Source organism: Gadus chalcogrammus, chromosome 2 (genome assembly GCF_026213295.1).
Source record: "Gadus chalcogrammus isolate NIFS_2021 chromosome 2, NIFS_Gcha_1.0, whole genome shotgun sequence".
Lineage (NCBI taxonomy): Eukaryota > Metazoa > Chordata > Actinopteri > Gadiformes > Gadidae > Gadus > Gadus chalcogrammus.
The window spans coordinates 23,924,412-23,942,818 of NC_079413.1; the positions used below are offsets into that span (position 1 = coordinate 23,924,412).

An 18,407-nucleotide genomic window follows, 5' to 3' on the forward strand; every position below is an offset into this window, starting at 1 on the left:
CGTTTAACGAGCGATCGGTCGCGGTGACCTGCACTGCACTCTGTAGGCGTCAGCACCATATCAGCGCTGTACATCAGGCATGGATATCCCTGCATTGGGTCTGATCGATATGTTTCCTATGATCATTGTGCTGTTTGTCCAAGCAGTCCAGGAATTAAAGAGTAGACGATGACGCCCATGCTACTTGTATGGCAGGCTTGGTTGCTCATTGCATTTTCTAATAGAAAAATTTAACAATATCGTGTTGGCATTAAAGTAACGATTAACGACATGTAATTGGGTTGACAGCAGAGTTACGGGGTTGCATGGCTGTGGATCATATCGTCGACTGTTGAAGTATACGAGCTGTCAGGGATTGATCTTTGTTGTCAATGTTGTTAACGGTATCATGATAAAGAGAATCGCATTATCCAATAATCTTCTATATACTCGATAAAGATATAGAGAATTGTAATGCTTCATTAATATATCGTGACTAAAAGAATGCAGATTGAAAGTTCCTATTACAATCTTCCAAGAATGACAGCAAGCTGCTGAAACTGGCTGCCTCCAGCTGTCTGAATACCACGAAAGGGTTGTTGCCAGGGCCGTGTCTAGTTTTTTGGGGTCTCTATGCAAAAGGTTTTTTGGGGGGCCCTAATTTGTGAAACTATGTTTGGGGTATTCCAAAACCCTCTGGTGTTCAGGGAGAGTGCATTTTACCTTTTTAAATGCATCAATCAAATGCCCCTAAAAGGATTTTGCCCGTTTGCCAAGAACAAGATTATTGTTGACAGTTTCTACATCAATATGGGACATTACGAAATTGGGAGCCGATTTCACATCGCCTCCCGCCTCTTTTCTCAGGAATCTAGCAGCTAGTGGCATGTTATAACATGTGAATGTCTTAGTTTGACGGCACTATTGGACTCCCTTGTTAGGGCAGCTTAAATGCACTAACTTGTGTTGGAAAGGGTTAGGGAGAGATGCTAAAAACCTGTCTGGAATAGAATGGATGTCCATGGCTTACCAACTGCCAAATTCCGCAACGCGCCTACAACGCGAGAGGGATTGAGTCGAACAAAAATCATGAATGATTTGAAGCTTGAAACAGACAAAAGCAAAAATTAGCTGATGTCACATAATTTAAGAGGAAAAGAGACTCTGTCAACTACTAACATCATTTTGCTCTTGAATTCATCCAAACAACTCAAGTTCTCCCCAGCAATTTAAACCAAAACAAAAAGATGAACAATGGGAAGCACAACGTCTCCCCTGCATCGAGAAAAAGTGGGAAAATGTAAAATAAAATAATAAGAATCCCAGTCTGCATTTTAACATCTTCCATATTCAAAACAATGAGACCAAATGTTTATTTAAAAGGTTGGTGTTAATAGATTGATAGATAACGCTTATAGCTATACAGTTCGGTGTTTATTGTATTTCGAGCATTTAGGTATGTCCCTGTGTCCAGGTGAGGGCTCCATCAATGCCCCTTTCTCCCCCCTTGGCAGGATATAGATAAACCGGAGCCCAAACCAAAGCATACATATCAGCAAGGGACCCTTTGTTATGACGACAATGTATAGGGTGGGGAAGGACACACAAGCCCTCCTGTGGATTAATCTCTTATTGTAACGAGCGGGTCATGACACATTGTCTGAACACCGACCGCGTTCACCCTGTGACACAGCTGCCACTTTGAACACATTTAAAAAACACATTTGAAGGGAATGAGGCACTTTTGCATTCACAAAAAGGCCCTTCTTTTCTAGCACACAGACATATAAGCTGAAAAATGTGTGTCATGCAGGTTTTTTTTTACCATTTGTTATGTGTTTTTTAGCTGCTTCAGTTGGCAAATGTTAATGATATAATATAAATTGTCCTATTTTATAATCTGCTAATGCAATCATCTAGCCAATTAGATTGACTTATGACGATACATATCAGAGTAAACCAACAGCTGGACACTGCCGTCAAATCCTAGCATATGGCTTCAAAGGACCCTGGCGTCCCCCATTGCTGCCTTTGTGCTCGCTCGTGCTGTCATGTAGACCTTGCAGTAAATCCTGTTTATACGTGACATGTGTATTATGTCATGTAGTCCTAAAGTGGGGTTAAAGGCCGAACGGTACAATGCCTTGTACCAGTTTGATAATAGGCTGGAATGGAGCGATGACAGGAAAGAAAGAAGGTTTCTGAAAGGATTTTCTGGTGTAGACCAATTACTGGTCTTCAGATCCCAGTTGACTGCATACAGTCCTCTTGCAGCACTGGTTGAAGTGGCAGTTTGAGGATGTGTGTCTGTCAACACTCCTTTCAGCGTTGTGTATTAAGCTGCGGGACGTCTTGGACCATTGCTCCTAATCCCACCACACCTGTAGTCTCAGATCCGCACTGTGTATCAGTGTCTTCATAATTGAAATGTAGGCGTGCACACAGGATTCTGGCCCCCTTCCAAAATAACACATTTCTTTCAGGAACTCGAGTGATGTATGTAGGGGAAGTATATCCCAGTTGCATGTTGTCTGTAAAGCCTGAAGGTATCCTATGGACCTTGTTACGTTTCAGTTATTTAATCACCAGGGCTCTCAATAAAATGTTCTCCATTTCAAAGGGCATTGGTGAAATGCAGTCGCCTACAGTTTCTTCTTATTGAACCTGCCGTTTTGCAAGGCAGAATCGCTGTCCCTGACCAAAAAGGGTTAGGCTCAACGTCCGAGTGAGTGCTGTCATTATCTAGCAAGTGAGGCAAGTGACGCTATCTATATAAACGCAGGACCAGAGTTCAGATCGGTTTAACCTTAAATAACCCCATAGTTGTTGTTTTCTGAATGACTTGCGTTTTTTCTAATGTGGCCAAGTCAGTGAACAGCAGTTGTGCCGTCTGTACTGCTGTACTCCAGTCTCGCGGACTGTACCATAACACATGGCGATCAAAGCTCAGGTACGCCCCAGTGTTCAGCTAGTGAGGTCTTTATGAGGTGTGAAAGGGGCTGTTTCTCACATGGTTCTCCCAAAGCAAATGCAGTTTGTCCAAAAATTGATTTTGCCTCTCTATTTTAGTCCAGGGTCTAATGTGTCACTCAGTTTTTTGGCTAACCAGTTCACCTTCTCATTCTGTCCCTGTAACTAGAGGGCGAGCAACTAACCATTATGTTGGGTCAAGTTGGTAAGGGTCACTGGGCTCTCAGATGATGTAATGCAACAGGTACAACCTCATTGCAGGCAAAGAACATTAATCTGAAAATAAATATAGAAATGAATAACCTCATCTTAATTCACATACCTTATTTTGGCTATTCATGTACATTTTTGGAATGCCAAATCAATGTCTACATACTGTAGTTTTGTAACAATGCCTCTCATCCAATGGTCATTCCTTTGAAATGGCCATTTTAGTAATGTAATTTGTCAGAATTTTCATTTAGCTTTAAAGTTTATTTGTTGACTGTAATGCTTACTCAATTTATGCTAACAATTACAACTATTACCAGGATGATCCTATTATCTCTGCCTCTTATAGCAAGCTTCATTCGTTTTATCTGGCATAGCATCAGAAATGAACTGCAGAATATATTGAGGAGGACACATAGAGGAGCCTTTCCTTAACATGTGTATAACGTTTAGTGTTGATATCTCATTCCATGAGTCACAGTGTCTATTACAGTAATTACTCTTAGCGTGATGCACCATTTCGCCTGCAGGTTGCCCAGAATCTGTGGGTGTCTGTGTGCTTTTGTGTCTGTGTGCTTGTGGGTCTTCGGGAGTAAAAGAAGAGCCAGTAGTGAGTGCTTCCTCTCTCGGAGGCATTGTTGCGTCTAGGAGGAATGACGTGGGCCCTGAACCGCTTGAACAGGGTTGTTTAGGTCGGCGGTGCGTACCTTTCATAACTAATCTTTGTTATATGGGGTTGAAGGACATGTGACTGACTTACTTAATCTTCTTACACTTGGATACAATTATAAAAAAACATTATACCGTATTTTTTTATTAATATTTTTAGTTGTTTTTGCTTAAAACACACAACTATCTGTTCTATATACAGGGTTACCTACCCATGGATTATATCAAGATAAAAACTGTTTCAATCCCCCGTGGGAGAAATTTGTTGACATGAACTTTGTGAGTTATAAGCAAACGATATGTATGTATTTAGTTGTCTGGCACTGTCAGTGACTTATAATAATTAGCTAATAATGGAACTAATTTAAAAACCTCTTACAGCTAGCAAACTCAGACTAGTCTAAAATAGTGTAATGGCCGCCCGGGGCAGTGCATACTTAACCAATCTCCACGTTTCCTGTGATGGAGCCATTAGGACACTAAGCTAGAACTATAAAAAACACAATCAGGTGATGTCAGGTCAGCCAATGCGCTAGTAGGAAATAAACTGATCTGCAATATGAGGCATTTTCTGTGGTATCTGTGTTTGTGTGGCAGATTCAATCAGAGGTCAAAAGCAAGCAAGGGAGCTAGGGAGATCTGCATACCAAGTGTGTGAGCATTTGTGTGTCGATTCTATAGTCAAGAAACTCGAGTGAATAGTACACGTGAGATGAATAATGATGAGTCTACTTAGGTAAACCTAGACAGAAAAAAAACCCAGTTCCAGCTTTTGGAGTCAATCCTGAGTGTTAAACCAAGTTTGGGCTCGATTCTAACCTACATGTATGAAGAAGATATAGGATTATCAGCACTAGAATTTGGAAATTCAAAAACATTCCTTGCTTTGTAACCCTTTCAGAATGCCTCACAAAAGATATCTAAATAAAATTAGACTTGCATTCATGAGCCATTAGTCCGGTAGATGTGTGGAGCAGAGCTCTTTTCATTTAAAAGCTGCAATGCTACTGTGTCAGTGTTTCCAAATCCACTCATTAGGCAGCAGAACGCACCTGCCTTTAGAGAGCGCGTCTGTTTCAGAGTTCAAGTCTTTTGAATGACGTCGTTGGTTAGACCTCTTCTCCAACGCCTGAAACCATTAGCTGCTGACTTGTTGGGTGCCAGCTTTTGTCTTGACGGTTGCATCACTTTAAAGAACACTTTGGATGCCCTGAGTGTCAAGTAATGAAGAAGGAAGGTCTGTTTGGAATGTGATATCCCATCTTGCCAGATATATGTACGCATGTTTAAATCAAACGATCTCCCTCTCTCGGGGCACGGGGTTTAATCCACAGGATCCACTTTAAATGGGGGGCAGCTTATTCTGTTCATTTAATACTTTATTTAATCAACTTGTATAAAATAGCAATATAAAATTACCAAATATCCAAAGACATGAATAAATGTAAGAGTATCCTTAATCTCTACTGTGCTACTTTCTCTGCTGCTCGCTCTTTCTTCCCCTCTCTCTATAAGAGCCTTGTGTAACTATCTGGCCCCCCAGAACCAGTTCTAGCCAGTCTCTGTGTTGCATAATTTCCATCGGAACAACATTGCAGTCCTTTCAAACGGTGGAGACCGGAGCACGGTGTTCATGATAGGAGACTTGAAAGCATCCAGGATTCTGGTGATTGTAATACTATAATAAAGCTTGAATATTGTCCTTCCTGTGTTTCCATAGGGTTGAGTATACTTGTGGCTTCTTTTCTGTTAAAAAACCCCAATAATAATAATATGAATATTTATACATGAATTTGCTGAATGAATAATGTTCATGTCTTACTACGTTATGTCTAGATCCCTGCACTCGTTTCGTGCATGTCATTCAGCACCTCATTCAGCATTAACTAGGTCACCAACAATATGTCATGGTTGCATCCCATCCCTCCAGGGACTTATATTTTATGCAAGTAGTTTTCTTTTTCCAATCTGCATTCGCCGTGTGTCATTTTGACCTCCGGGGGAGTGAAGCGTTCAACCCAAAGGTCGCAGTGGGTGGATTCTAACCCTCCCACTCTGTGCAGGTGCTGTGCTGGTGAACGTCGAGGACAACCCGCCTACACTCTCGTCTCCCGACGTCCGGGGCAGTCAGTTGCCTGCCGCTCGCTGCAGCTATGGCGTCTGCCCTCCTCCGACCGCAGCTGGTCGCCTCCGTGCACAACAGCCTGCGCTTTCCCGCCTCAGGTAACGATCGCACACGCGGCTCCTCACGACCCAGACAGCAGCGCAAGCTCACGCACACATCGGATGGAATCTGCTCATTTAACGAAGGTTTTGTTTTGAGTCTCCGCGTTGTTGCGGATAATAAAACTGTTGAGTTCATAAAGCCGAGGCTGGTAAACCTTAATTTGCACCCCGCCTGTGAGAGTTCACACTAGAATTAGCACGTCATAATGAAATATTATGGTACTTATATCGGTCTAATTTGTTGTTGTTGATCAAAGAATATGTAAATCATATATATATGCATATGAATCAAACATGTGCTATGGCATTCGTCTTTTCTCCCTTTTTATTTTATCTTAATGGTCTCTCAAAAGTCTTTACGGTTTTTACATTTGATCTTCTTTCTTAGCACTATGAATGACCTTTCCTTGCCTTATATGAACCAAGGTTGTTCTGACACCAAACGAAAGCCTGAATACAAAAATGGTTTGAAAGCAGTACTGTCCAGTGTCAATGGAAGACAACGAGTCAAAGTTCATGCAACTGCGGCTCCATGATTAGTAAAATATTCCTCTACTGTCAATTATAGACAGAGGGGTGTCAGAGTTTCACTGGCAGGGTATCAAGGATAAACACCAGGCCAACCGATTGGTCAATGATCTTATCAGCGGTGAAGAGAAGAACCTTTGTTCTCCCATTGTCAGTATCTAAAGCAGCCAGATTATATGTTGATCAAAGTAACAAACATAACCAAATTGTGCCCGTATTTGCAATATAGGTGTTCAATGAAATGTCTTGGTGTTGCAGGCCGTCACAGCATGCCGATTTTGATTTTAATACTCAACTTCTGCTGAAAGTGTAAACATTTGTTTGCAACGACCCCTTACCAGACGAGATGTTCAATATCTTGTCAGCATAGCTAACTCTGTCATCAGTGTGAGTGTGTGCATTCGTTGGAGAATGTGAGGCCTTACTGGGAAATGACAGGGTTTGGGAAGAAGCTCTACATTAACGTGACCTGTCTCTCTAGGCTCGTTTCATTTCTCCCGCCAGTTACCCCGGTCTCAAATAGCCGCCAGGCCTCACTGTTAATTGTATAGTCTGTGATTGCATCGGAGACCTTTCTGGCCCTAAGGAACATCTCATGTGGGCATAGTAGTCCACTTTCAGCCTTTCACGTTTTGTGTGTCGGCCTGTTGCCTGTTGTGCATGGTGTGAATACTTTGCAAGATTTTCTTTATTGAAACCTTGGAAGGGTCAAGGTCAACCTCTTTACAAACTGACCCACTCACTCGGATATTATAAATCATGCCATCACGTCATGTTTGGATAGGGCGCAAAGCAATGTGTGGGGAAGCACATGCACACCGATGTAAGAGTTTAAAAACATTTAATATGAGGGCCGAAATACGGTTGGGTTGATGGTTAACCGGTTGATGTGTGTTAGCGCTGACCAGTGCTGTTCCCCTCTGCAGGCTGCAGGTATGTCAGCAAGGCAGCCGTCAACACCCAGGCAGACTATGATTATGACCGGCCCCTCATGAAGACACAGGTTCCTGGCCCCCGGTCGAAGGTAACACACACGTACCAAAGACACATTTTGCACCCTGACATACATAAACACACTTTGAGCCCACTTCACCGACTGTACCAACCCTGTTTCCTTCCATGTTTTAGGAGCTGACCAAACAAATGGGACAGATTCAGGTAAGTGTTAAACGGCCACTGAATAATGCAACATTTCAGTGAGTACGATATTTTTTAATGTACATGAGGAATGATGAATGGATGTCTTACGGACGGCTTTTATTTCCACGTCGCAAGATCTAGTGGCATGGGTGACTATGGGAGCGTGTATGTACTATAACTGAACCAAACAGCCCTATTAGTTGGTTCAGTGTGTGTTCAGCAGATGGCCATGCATTCACTATGAAGATCTTTCAAATCTGGGGTCAGACAGGGTCTAAAATGTCTGGATGTTGAGAATGTCAAACCCTGTATCGTAACAGCTTCTTCCAAATGTATATATCTGGTATTTAATTAACTGTCCTGCATCTTGGGATTTTTCAAGAGAGGACGTGACACATGACATCAAGTTCACATGAGGGGATTGGGTTTGTGTGCGTAACTTGTCCCTCTGTTTTATCTCTCTTGCACGGCTCTCACATTATCATGATAACTGAAACACAATGGAACGCTATCTATTCTACGATGAAACAAAGGTCAAATTTACAATGTTTATTTCTGTTATCTGGATAAAATACTAAATGAATGCTATTAAATATTGAACATTGCGACATTGGATATCTTCCCTTTGGCACTACATGAAAGTACAGCAAAGTTCCCAAAGAGGGAGAGAGAGTGTTGAGAGCCAGCGCCTTTGTGTCTCCAGGAGGTCACTGATAGCTGAAGACAGCCCCCGACCAAGCCAATACTCTGTGCATCTGTGCGCGTAATTCCTTTTGATATCTCCGTGAATCTGGATTTTCTTTTGGAGTGTGTGTGTGTCAGTGGCCGGGGGCTTGGAGGGGGGGGGGCAGACGAGCATTATAGTGATAATATAAATCCTCATTCAAATGTTATTTTAGTTGAAATCAGCTCAACTCTACTACTCGTATTCTATGTTTTGATAAAGTCCTTTCCTTCCCAAATTGTCTGAAAGCATGCGCTTCAGTATAGATACTTTTTAAATCTAGACGCCACGGTTCATTTAAAGAATTCCTCCCTCTGCTTGGAACTTTTCGTTTATGGCGTTTTTTCTTTCAATGTTTTCCTTTTGCCCGGCTCAATATATTTCATTTCTAGTCATGGAAACAAAGAATGCGTTCAGCCGTTATGTAACAGTTCAGCTTCGATGCACATCGATGCCTGCCATGCTTGTTCAATGCATATGGACAATGTGGTACTGTACCAAAAGGATAACAGCTTCTCTGAGGTTTGGAGACAGCTTGGACCTTTTATTACGCCCAACCAATGATTGTCTTGAAGCAATAAAAGAAATGTAGAAATGAGCATCTTAATTTCAAGATCTGAAGAGGTGCTGAAAAAATGACGGTTTACTAACACGTAGGGAAACGTTATCTCTAGAAATATATATAAACGTTTCAGTGTATTACACCAAAAGCCAAAAGATGCCACTCTACTGTGCGTAGGTATGCATGGTGAATCTGGGGCTGATGCTAAATGTCCTCCTCAGAATAACACCGCCATCAACTTCTTCTGCAACTACGAGGAGAGCCGAGGCAACTTCCTGGTGGACGTCGACGGCAACCGCATGCTTGACGTCTACACCCAGATCGCCTCCATCCCGATCGGTGAGTCCCAAGAGCATTGAGCCTTCCAGCCTGCAGGACAGGCCTGCTGGAGGCTTAGTGATACCGTAACCCCGAGTGTTACCTTACCTGACTCGAACCTCAGTGTCAAGGTTCTTTCCTTTATGTAACCAGTGGTTTATGAAACATGGTGATGCAAGCTCAAACAGCGTCTCGCTCTGAGAAGTGCATCGGGACACTCTTCATTAGTATGTGCTACACGTGAACCTCCCAAGATGGCACAATTTGATCGGTTCGCTTTCTTTGGATATTGGGCAATATCCCATGATCGAGATCTCAAACTCGGGGATATTGTTTTCATGCCAAAATGTTGCGCTTTGTTTACTAATGGAAAAAAAATATCCCGGCAAAAGGTGTTATCTTGTTTATTTTTGGAGTGTTCACGGGTAGTATATATAATTATTCAACTCAGGCTCCGTGAATAGTGGGGAATTAACGGACGGAACGGAATGCGAGTAAGAGCATCAGAGCAGTCGACAGCCAGAAGGTGGAGACCCATTAACCTGAGTGAGGGGGGTGCAGAGCGAGCAGATGAACGGGGATTCTTTTTATTATCCCAGAACATTGATATGAATCCTGCCTGAGGCCAACAGCTGTTGGTCAGAGGAACACACAAATGAGATGGAATTGTTCAATTGGCTGACGAGGTTGATCCTCATTAAGTCTGAAATGATTTTCACTAAGTGGGTCATTGTTGTTTCGGGTCTTCTTCTCATGCTCTCATTACAGTAGCCTCGAATCGTTTTTACGAGCTGAGAAGGTCATATAATGAAGTGCTGGTATCATTTTATCATAACCATTCATCCAGAGGTGTGCATGTGAGCCAAAGTCCAAGCGGTTAGTCATTGTAGTTAGGAAGAATTTATTAATTCCCAAACAGCCAGTCTCTGACCCCCCACTAGTAGGTAGTGGACCAAACTCTTAATATGAAGACTCCTTTCTCGGTGGCCTTCTTTGATGTATCATTATAGCATACAGATCCCCACAGACCACCTGGCCTGAGTGTCCATATCCCCCAGGTAAGAGGTATATCCCCGCGCCACTACCAACCTAGCGATGGCGAGGGCAGTTTTTCTTTGTCCTCAACAATCTCGGAAAAAGGTATGTTCTAGTAAACATACCTTTTTGTATGTTTACTAGCACGGGTCATGATTGGAAGGTATCCAATAGCCATGCCGGTCATGTTTTGGGATATTTGTGATGAATTAAAACCACATGATGGGAGAGAGAGTAGCAAAGAGAGTGACAAGTCAAGGGTCTACCTTTTGGCAGGACGGGGTTTGAATAAAGCATTGAACTTTGCGTCGTGGTGCTATGGTGTGTTTTTGATAAAGGGCGTTGGACAAAAAAACTGCAACCTAATCTTTTTTTGGCTTTAATATTGTAACGAGAAATTGTGTGGTAGTGCAAAAAATAAAACAAATACAAAATACATGCTGTTATGATTAAATATTTTTTTATGAATCTTTCCAACCCTACACTATAATGATATATAATATTTAATGTCTGGCATGCCTTATAATAAATGGGCAGGATGACGATGATTATGATGCAGTCGATACTTTACATGGTAAAATCCAATACAATAAAGAGTGGTTTATAATTTGGACACATTTGTGGCCTGCTCCCTCCAATGATGTGGCATAAAATGGGAGTACTTCAAAGGCCTTATTAGGCTATAAGGCTTTATAAAATAGGCTGATGTCTCCAACTCTTGCTTTCAGCAAGTAGAGCCTTCAAGTAGTCAAACCAGGAATATAAATAAGAGATAAGAGATTTCTGGCCACCATTGTACACTGTATTGTATTGTATTGTATTGTATTGTATTGTATTGTATTGTATTGTATTGTATTGTATTGTATTATAGTACTCAACTGTGTAGCAACTGCAGTAGCTGCTTCATGGCTGTAACACAGGGAATTGGTTAGCCTAGCGATTGTGGTACTTGCACTTGGTTCTATGAACATCCTTTCTGTACCGACAGCGATATATTGATGCACTTCTTATGACAAATGTACTTATTGTAAGTCGCTTTGGATAAAAGCGTCTGCTAAATACCCTAAATTTAAATGTAAATGTAAATGTAAAGATAAGAAGTGTTATGTAAATAAAGTTGCCTTGCCTATATCCAGAACAAGTCATCGTCATTCAGAATACAATGTGAGATAAACTAGCAGCTCTTCGTTGTCAGTATCCATCAGTGTGGGGTTCAGGTACGCAGAATGGCAGCACGAATGAAAAATGAGTTCCTTCATTTTTCGTTTAGCCCAGGGCTTATAAAGAGGAGCCAGAAATGAAAAAAATATTTAGGGTCATTTTACTCTTGCTGTCACTAACCTCTAGTAGTTGATGTATTCATCTAATTCTTAAGTACAGTGTAATATGATCTTATAAATATTTAACATCATGACTCTTTCTTTTCATCCTCCAAGGCTACAACCATCCAGCCCTGCTGAAAGTGGTGTCTGATCCCAGCAACGCCGTGAGTCTGCAGACCCCACGAGCGCACTAACACATACACAATGTGGTCTGTTCTCTACTCAATAGAGTCCAGTGGAAATGACTTTGATTGAGGGATGAAGTACATATGTTAGTGTAACTCCCCGGTGATCTGTTGGTGAGTATCTCTCCCTCTGTCTCACTCCCTCTCTCCCTTCTCTCTCGGTAGAGTGCATTTGTGAACAGACCGGCACTTGGAATCCTTCCACCTGAAAGCTTTGTGGACAAACTCACTGAAGGTCTTCTTACGGTTAGTAAAACACACACACACACACACACACACACACACACACACACACACACACACACACACACACACACACACACACACACACACACACACACACACACACACACACACACACACACACACACACACACACACACACACACACACACACACACACACACACGCCTATTTAATCAGGACACATCCTAATCTAGACTTCCCCAACTCTGGTGGAGCACAGTTCAAACTGTTTACTGAAATGAATGCAGGTTATGAAAGGTACAATTTCAGGTCAAATTAATACAGTTTATAACAGTGTGGTGGGAATTTCACATATTGCAGAGTTTCTGTGTAATCTGTTTAAGAATAAAGAGTCATCTGAATTTATAACAATGAGGCTAATTGATTTAAGTAACAAACACACAATAATCCAAGGCATCCATCCAATAATCAGAGCCCTCAGATGGGAGCTTGCCCTGCGTCTGTCCAAGAGCTCCACAAGGAGAAGTCCAATGCATCGGCCAAAGCAAGGACTTCTGATACAGTAGCAGGCAGGTGTCAGGATGCTGAGAGTATAAACAATCAAACCATAGTATTGGTTAACCGGATGGTAGTCAACTCCCGATGGACCCCCTGAGGATGTCATAAAGGGGGACGTAGCCGTGCCTTATCAGCTGGAGCCCTGGCCTCCGACCCTCCCAAGGGAGTCAGGACAACCGGCACATAGCGACAGAGAGCAGCTACAGAAACAGAATGGGAACATATCATTATCCAACGACAAAAGGAAAAGGTAATACAGGTGAAATCAGTACCGGTTAGGAGGACCGGTAAAATGAATACAGGTTAGGGCAGGTAAAATCAGGGAACGAACTGGTCGGGCTATACTCTGTATGCATAACTTTGTATCACAAATCAAATGTAACTCTCACAATCATTTAGTCATCCTTCCTGAGCCTTTTTTCAGTTTCAAACTTCCTCATGTTCCCTCCGCTATAAGGTGGCTCCCAAGGGCCTGAATCGGGTTCAGAACATGGCCTGTGGCTCCTGCTCCAACGAGAACGCCTATAAAGCCATGTTCATCTGGTACCGGGTGAGTACGGCAAGGCTGCCTCGCTCTGCTGTGTCCTCTCCTTCATAAGGACACTGGAACGTTCCGTGGGTCGATAACTTTTACCTTTTCAACACAAACAGACAACATTGACCTTCCGTGTTTTTGTATTATTTTCCGCCAACAGTCCTTGTGTTCAACAAAACTGCACATTTTCACAACAAATCGTAGCTTTCTAGCTCTCCTGGTGTTCTGTCGTGTTAAAGGTTGTGTGTGTGTGTGTGTGTGTGTGTGTGTGTGTGTGTGTGTGTGTGTGTGTGTGTGTGTGTGTGTGTGTGTGTGTGTGTGTGTGTGTGTGTGTGTGTGTGTGTGCAGAACAAGGAGCGTGGAACCAGCATCCCCTCCGACGCAGACCTGAGCTCCTGCATGATCAACCAGGTAGGGGGGGTGGGGGGGGGGGGGGGCATCAAGCTCACTGCTTCACAGCTTCATGGGACCAGAGTCACATTCATTTAAGGATACCGCGTAGAGGACTGCTGCCGTGACAATCACCCAGCGCAAGATACAGGAGTATAATTGAAATAGAAAATATGAAACCCCAAAGTATGCAAAGTGAAAATAAGCATGTGAAGTGACGTATGACTTCGTACGATTTGAAGCAAAGGTATTGTCACCACTTTAATTGTAGGTGTTGACTAATGACCCATGATCCCTCTTACCGCCAGACCCCCGGCTGCCCAGAGCTCAGCATTCTGTCCTTCTCCGGGGCCTTCCATGGACGGACCATGGGTAGGTCACAGGACCCCCGGACCCCCGGGACCACCCTGTCCCTCGCTCCCTGCCTTTCTGCCTTTCTCTCCCGCTCTCTCTCTGTGTTTCTTTACACATCCTAAATCCTAGTGCTAACATGTTATTCCAAGGCTTAAACCCTGGGATGCACACACACACACACACACACACACACACACACACACACACACACACACACACACACACACACACACACACACACACACACACACACACACACACACGGATGCGCACACACAGTGAAGTAAAGTGAGCAAAATTAATTCCTGATTATTGTCATGCTTCACGTCTTCCAGGTTGCCTAGCAACAACTCACTCCAAGCCCATCCACAAGCTGGATGTGCCCTCGTTTGATTGGCCCATCGCCCCCTTCCCGAGGCTCCAGTATCCCCTGGACGAGCACGTCAGGGAGAACGCCCAGGAGGAGGCGCGCTGCCTGGAGGAGGTGTGTGTGTGTGTGTGTGTGTGTGTGTGTGTGTGTGTGTGTGTGTGTGTGTGTGTGTGTGTGTGTGTGTGTGTGTGTGTGTGTGTGTGTGTGTGTGTGTGTGTGTGTGTGTGTGTGTGTGTGTGTGTGTGTGTGTGTGTGAAAATCTAATATTCATGTGTTCTAAAATGTATAAAATGTGTACTGAAAAAAACGAATTCTCACATGAGCGACCCAGGTGTTTTCTCCGAAACATGTCTTAAGATTGTGTCTCTGCACATGTTTGTGTGTCTGTTTGTGTTTGTGTGTGTGTGTGTGTGTGTGTGTGTGTGTGTGTGTGTGTGTGTGTGTGTGTGTGTGTGTGTGTGTGTGTGTGTGTGTTTATGCGTGGGTGTGTCTGTGTCTATCTGTGTGTCTATCTGTTTGTGTGTTTGTGTGTATCTGTGTGTGTGTGTGTGTGTGTGTGTGTGTTTATGCATGGGTGTGTCTGTGTCTGTGTCTATCTGTGTGTGTGTATCTGCGTGTGTATCTGCGCGTGTGTGTGTGTGTGTGTGTGTGTGTGTGTGTGTGTGTGTGTGTGTGTGTTTATGCGTGGGTGTGTCTGTCTATCTGTGTGTCTATCTGTTTGTGTGTTTGTGTGTATCTGTGTTTGTGTGTGTGTGTGTTTATGCGTGGGTGTGTCTGTGTCTATCTGTGTATGTGTGTGTGTGTGTATCTGTGTTTGTATCTGCGTGTGTGTGTGTGTGTGTGTGTGTGTCTGTGTGTGTGTCTATGTGTGTGTGTGTGTTTGTGTGTATCTGCGTGTGTGTGACCTCCAGACAGAGGACCTGATCGTCAAGTGGAGACACAAGGGCATGCCCGTGGCCGGCGTCGTGATCGAGCCCATCCAGGCTGAGGGGGGAGACAACCACGCCTCCGCCGCCTTCTTCATCAGCCTCCGCAAGATCGCCAGCAAGGTGGGCGACGTCGCCACGGCAACCCCCAACCCATTGAACATCTGCCTCTTCTGACATCACAAGTGGGCGTGTCCACCTAGATGTGTGACGGATAGATGAGCAACGTTTGCTTCAGTCCACTGGGTAGGCTGTAGACTGATCTATCCAGCACAGATCTAGGTGGACACGCCCACCTGGGATGTCAGAGACAGATTGTAACGGCCAATCACACTCACACCTGGTGGTATAATATGACACTTTTAAGAATGAAACTGGAGCATCATGGTCTCTACGTCGCTGCTTATTCTCTGAGATGGCCGAGCTATGCAGACGGACCTGAACCTTTGCGTGTTGATCTGTGGTAACCAGCCCCTCCCTGTTACCAGGCTGAGACGGTTATGAGCGCTGAGACAGGCTGAGTTCTGCCCTTTGATGCAATCTAGGTTCCGAGCACCGTTGCACAATATCGATATTTATTACACGGGTCTTCTCAGTGTCGCTGTTCACTTGCAGGGCGGTGAATTATATTTGATAATTCACCGTTGCTAAGTATAATTGGCCGCTGTCAAGGAAAAAACTTTTATTTTTGCCTATAATGACGTCTTTGGGATCGCTCCAGAGGTAGTCCGGTAACTCGTCAACCCCAGCGTTCGTTTTGGCAAGTAGCCGCGTAATAAGCAGGATAATGTAGAGAACGTCGCCGGTCATTATCGAAAATAAGCCCCTTCAGGGCGAATAGGACTTAAATTGTAAACTAATTTAACTAATTGTATCCTTAATGGATGGGTCGGCTGTAAACCGAATGGCCCCTCGGGGCTAATGAAGTCATCTGAATCTGAATCTAACAGGACATGGCTGTCCAATGAGAACCCTGAGTTTAGCTTCTGTTTGGGGGTTACTCATTCTACCCTCACATTGATCGGGGCGACAGTTATAACCCCCCTCCCCGCGCCCCTACTCCGTACCCCCCGGCGGGAGGACTGACGCCCCACCGTCCACAACCGGGGCACCTTGGGGTTCTCATTCGGTGCAACTCGGGGGTTCTTACCCGGGGTCACCGGCTGTGTCCGCAGCATGGCTGTGCCTTCCACGTGGACGAGGTCCAGACGGGGGGCGGGGCCACCGGGAGGTTCTGGGCCCACGAGCACTGGGGCGCCGAGGACCCCGCCGACATCGTCTCCTTCAGCAAGAAGCTGCTGACGGGGGGCTTCTTCTACCGGGACGAGATGGAGACGGACAAGGTCTGTCCCCCTGCTGCGCTGTGGGCTGGAGGGGCTGAGCCCCCTGACCACCGTAGTCTCTCTCTATGTCTCTCTCTCACTCTCTCTCTCTCTCTCTCTACCTCTCTCTCTCACTCTCTCTCTGTCTCTCTCTCTCTCTCTCTCTCTCTCTCTCTCTCTCTCTCTCTCTCTCTCTCTCACTCTCTCTCTGTCTCTCTCTCTCTCTCTCTCTCTCTCTCTCTCTCTCTCTCTCTGTCTCACTCTCTCTCTGTCTCTCTCTCTCTCTCTCTCTCTCTCTCTCTCTCTCTGTCTCTGTCTCTGTCTCTGTCTCTGTCTCTCTCACTCTCTCTCTCTCACTCTCTACCTCTCTCTCTCACTCTCTCTCTGTCTCTCTCTCTCTCTCTCTCTCTCTCTCTCTCTCTCTCTCTCTCTCTCTCTCTCTCTCTCTCTCTCTCCTTCTCTCTCTCTCTCTCTCTCTGTCACTCTCTCTCTCTCTCTCTCTCTCTCTCTCTCTCTCTCTCTGTCTGTCTGTCTGTCTGTCTGTCTGTCTGTCTGTCTGTCTGTCTGTCTCTCTCTCTCTCTCTCTCTCTCTCTCTCTCTCTCTCTCTCTCTCTCTCTGTGTCTCTCTGTCTCTCCAGCTCTCTTTCTGTAATTATTTACAAATATACACATCCTAGAAGTAATATGGAATTCCAACCCTTGTTATCATCATCATTCAGCGTTGTTGGCCTCATGTTATGGGTTGTGTGTTCTTCTCCTCCAGCCGTACCGTATCTTCAACACCTGGATGGGCGACCCCTCCAAGAACCTGCTGCTGGCCGAGGTCCTCAATGTCATCCGTCAGGAGAACCTTCTGGCGGAGGTGACCCGGACAGGGAAGGCCCTCCTGGGGGGGCTGTACGAGCTGCAGGTGGGCGGTCCAGACACACCCCTCCAGCTTCACGCTCCTCCTTTACAATGGGATACTTAAAGGGAACTTCAGAACCTGGATTCATTTCCAAAGCCATTTGATAATTCATAACTTTTTAATCGTGCATGCTGAGGCTGTATTGCGACTCGATAACCAGCGTCTACACCATGCCTTCTGCGTTCTGTATCCTCTCGTTTGGTGACCACTGTCATTCTGTGGATCTCTGTAATAACTTGAAGATTGGCCTCTGTGGCAGACGCTTGTGATAGCAGTAAGGTTGTCCCAGTAGGGAGGTACCTAGTTGATCCAGCTCTCTCTGTGGGGTCTCCCCAGGCCAAGTACCCCAACCTGCTCAGCAGGGCTCGCGGACAAGGCACCTTCTGCGCCATCGATATCTGCAAGGCCTCCGTGAGAGACAAACTCATCCTCCAGGCCAGAGATAACGGTATTCCATTTTATAGTATTATTATTTTTGCTCTTGTTTTTACGTCAATAGATTTTGAAAATGTTTTTAACACATTCAGACCCATTATTCTTTAACTGATTTTTAAGGTGCAGTGTGTAGAATTGAGTGGTGTCTAGCGAGACGAATTTGGACATTTGGACATAGGTTTAAATTAGTGCATAATCCCATGAAAATAAATATCGTTTTTGTTTTCATAATTGCATTAAGATTTCCATGCCAAGAAAACTCCTGAAGTTGCAAAAGTTATTGAATAGGTTAAAATCGACGAATGTTTTCCTGTTCTAATCCCAAAACCCGCAGGCGTGATCCTGGGCGGCTGTGGGGACCTTTCCATCCGCTTCCGACCGGCACTGATCTTCAAGGAGCACCACGTGCACATGTTCCTCAACGTCTTCAGTGACTTGCTGGCCGCACACAAGTAGGCGAGCAACGACGTGTCATAGTGTAGTATTGACCAGCCTGCAGGACCAAGGTGGAGGGAGGGAGGGAGGGAGGGAGGGA

General features: G+C 44.5%; 1 protein-coding gene across 10 annotated transcripts in view; it reads left to right on the forward strand.

Annotated features, from left to right (window-relative positions):
* abat (4-aminobutyrate aminotransferase) overlaps window positions 1-18,407 on the forward strand; it is a 28,860-nt gene extending 10,453 nt beyond the window's left edge. For 9 of the 10 annotated variants that reach the window (XR_008903621.1, XR_008903639.1, XR_008903663.1 and 6 more), the window contains one exon: window positions 5,892-5,985. Coding sequence is in view for 1 of the 10 variants with exons in the window: in XM_056605105.1 (XP_056461080.1) it covers window positions 5,982-6,051; window positions 7,509-7,606; window positions 7,711-7,740; window positions 9,230-9,347; window positions 11,798-11,847; window positions 12,034-12,114; window positions 13,091-13,183; window positions 13,517-13,579; window positions 13,867-13,930; window positions 14,248-14,396; window positions 15,194-15,331; window positions 16,384-16,551; window positions 17,294-17,440; window positions 17,774-17,885; window positions 18,207-18,328 (1,503 nt within the window). In the remaining 9 variants the exon portion in view is untranslated. Of the gene's footprint in view, window positions 1-5,891; window positions 6,052-7,508; window positions 7,607-7,710; window positions 7,741-9,229; window positions 9,348-11,797; window positions 11,848-12,033; window positions 12,115-13,090; window positions 13,184-13,516; window positions 13,580-13,866; window positions 13,931-14,247; window positions 14,397-15,193; window positions 15,332-16,383; window positions 16,552-17,293; window positions 17,441-17,773; window positions 17,886-18,206 lie in introns of those variants that run through there. The other variant, XM_056605105.1, reaches the window with a different exon arrangement.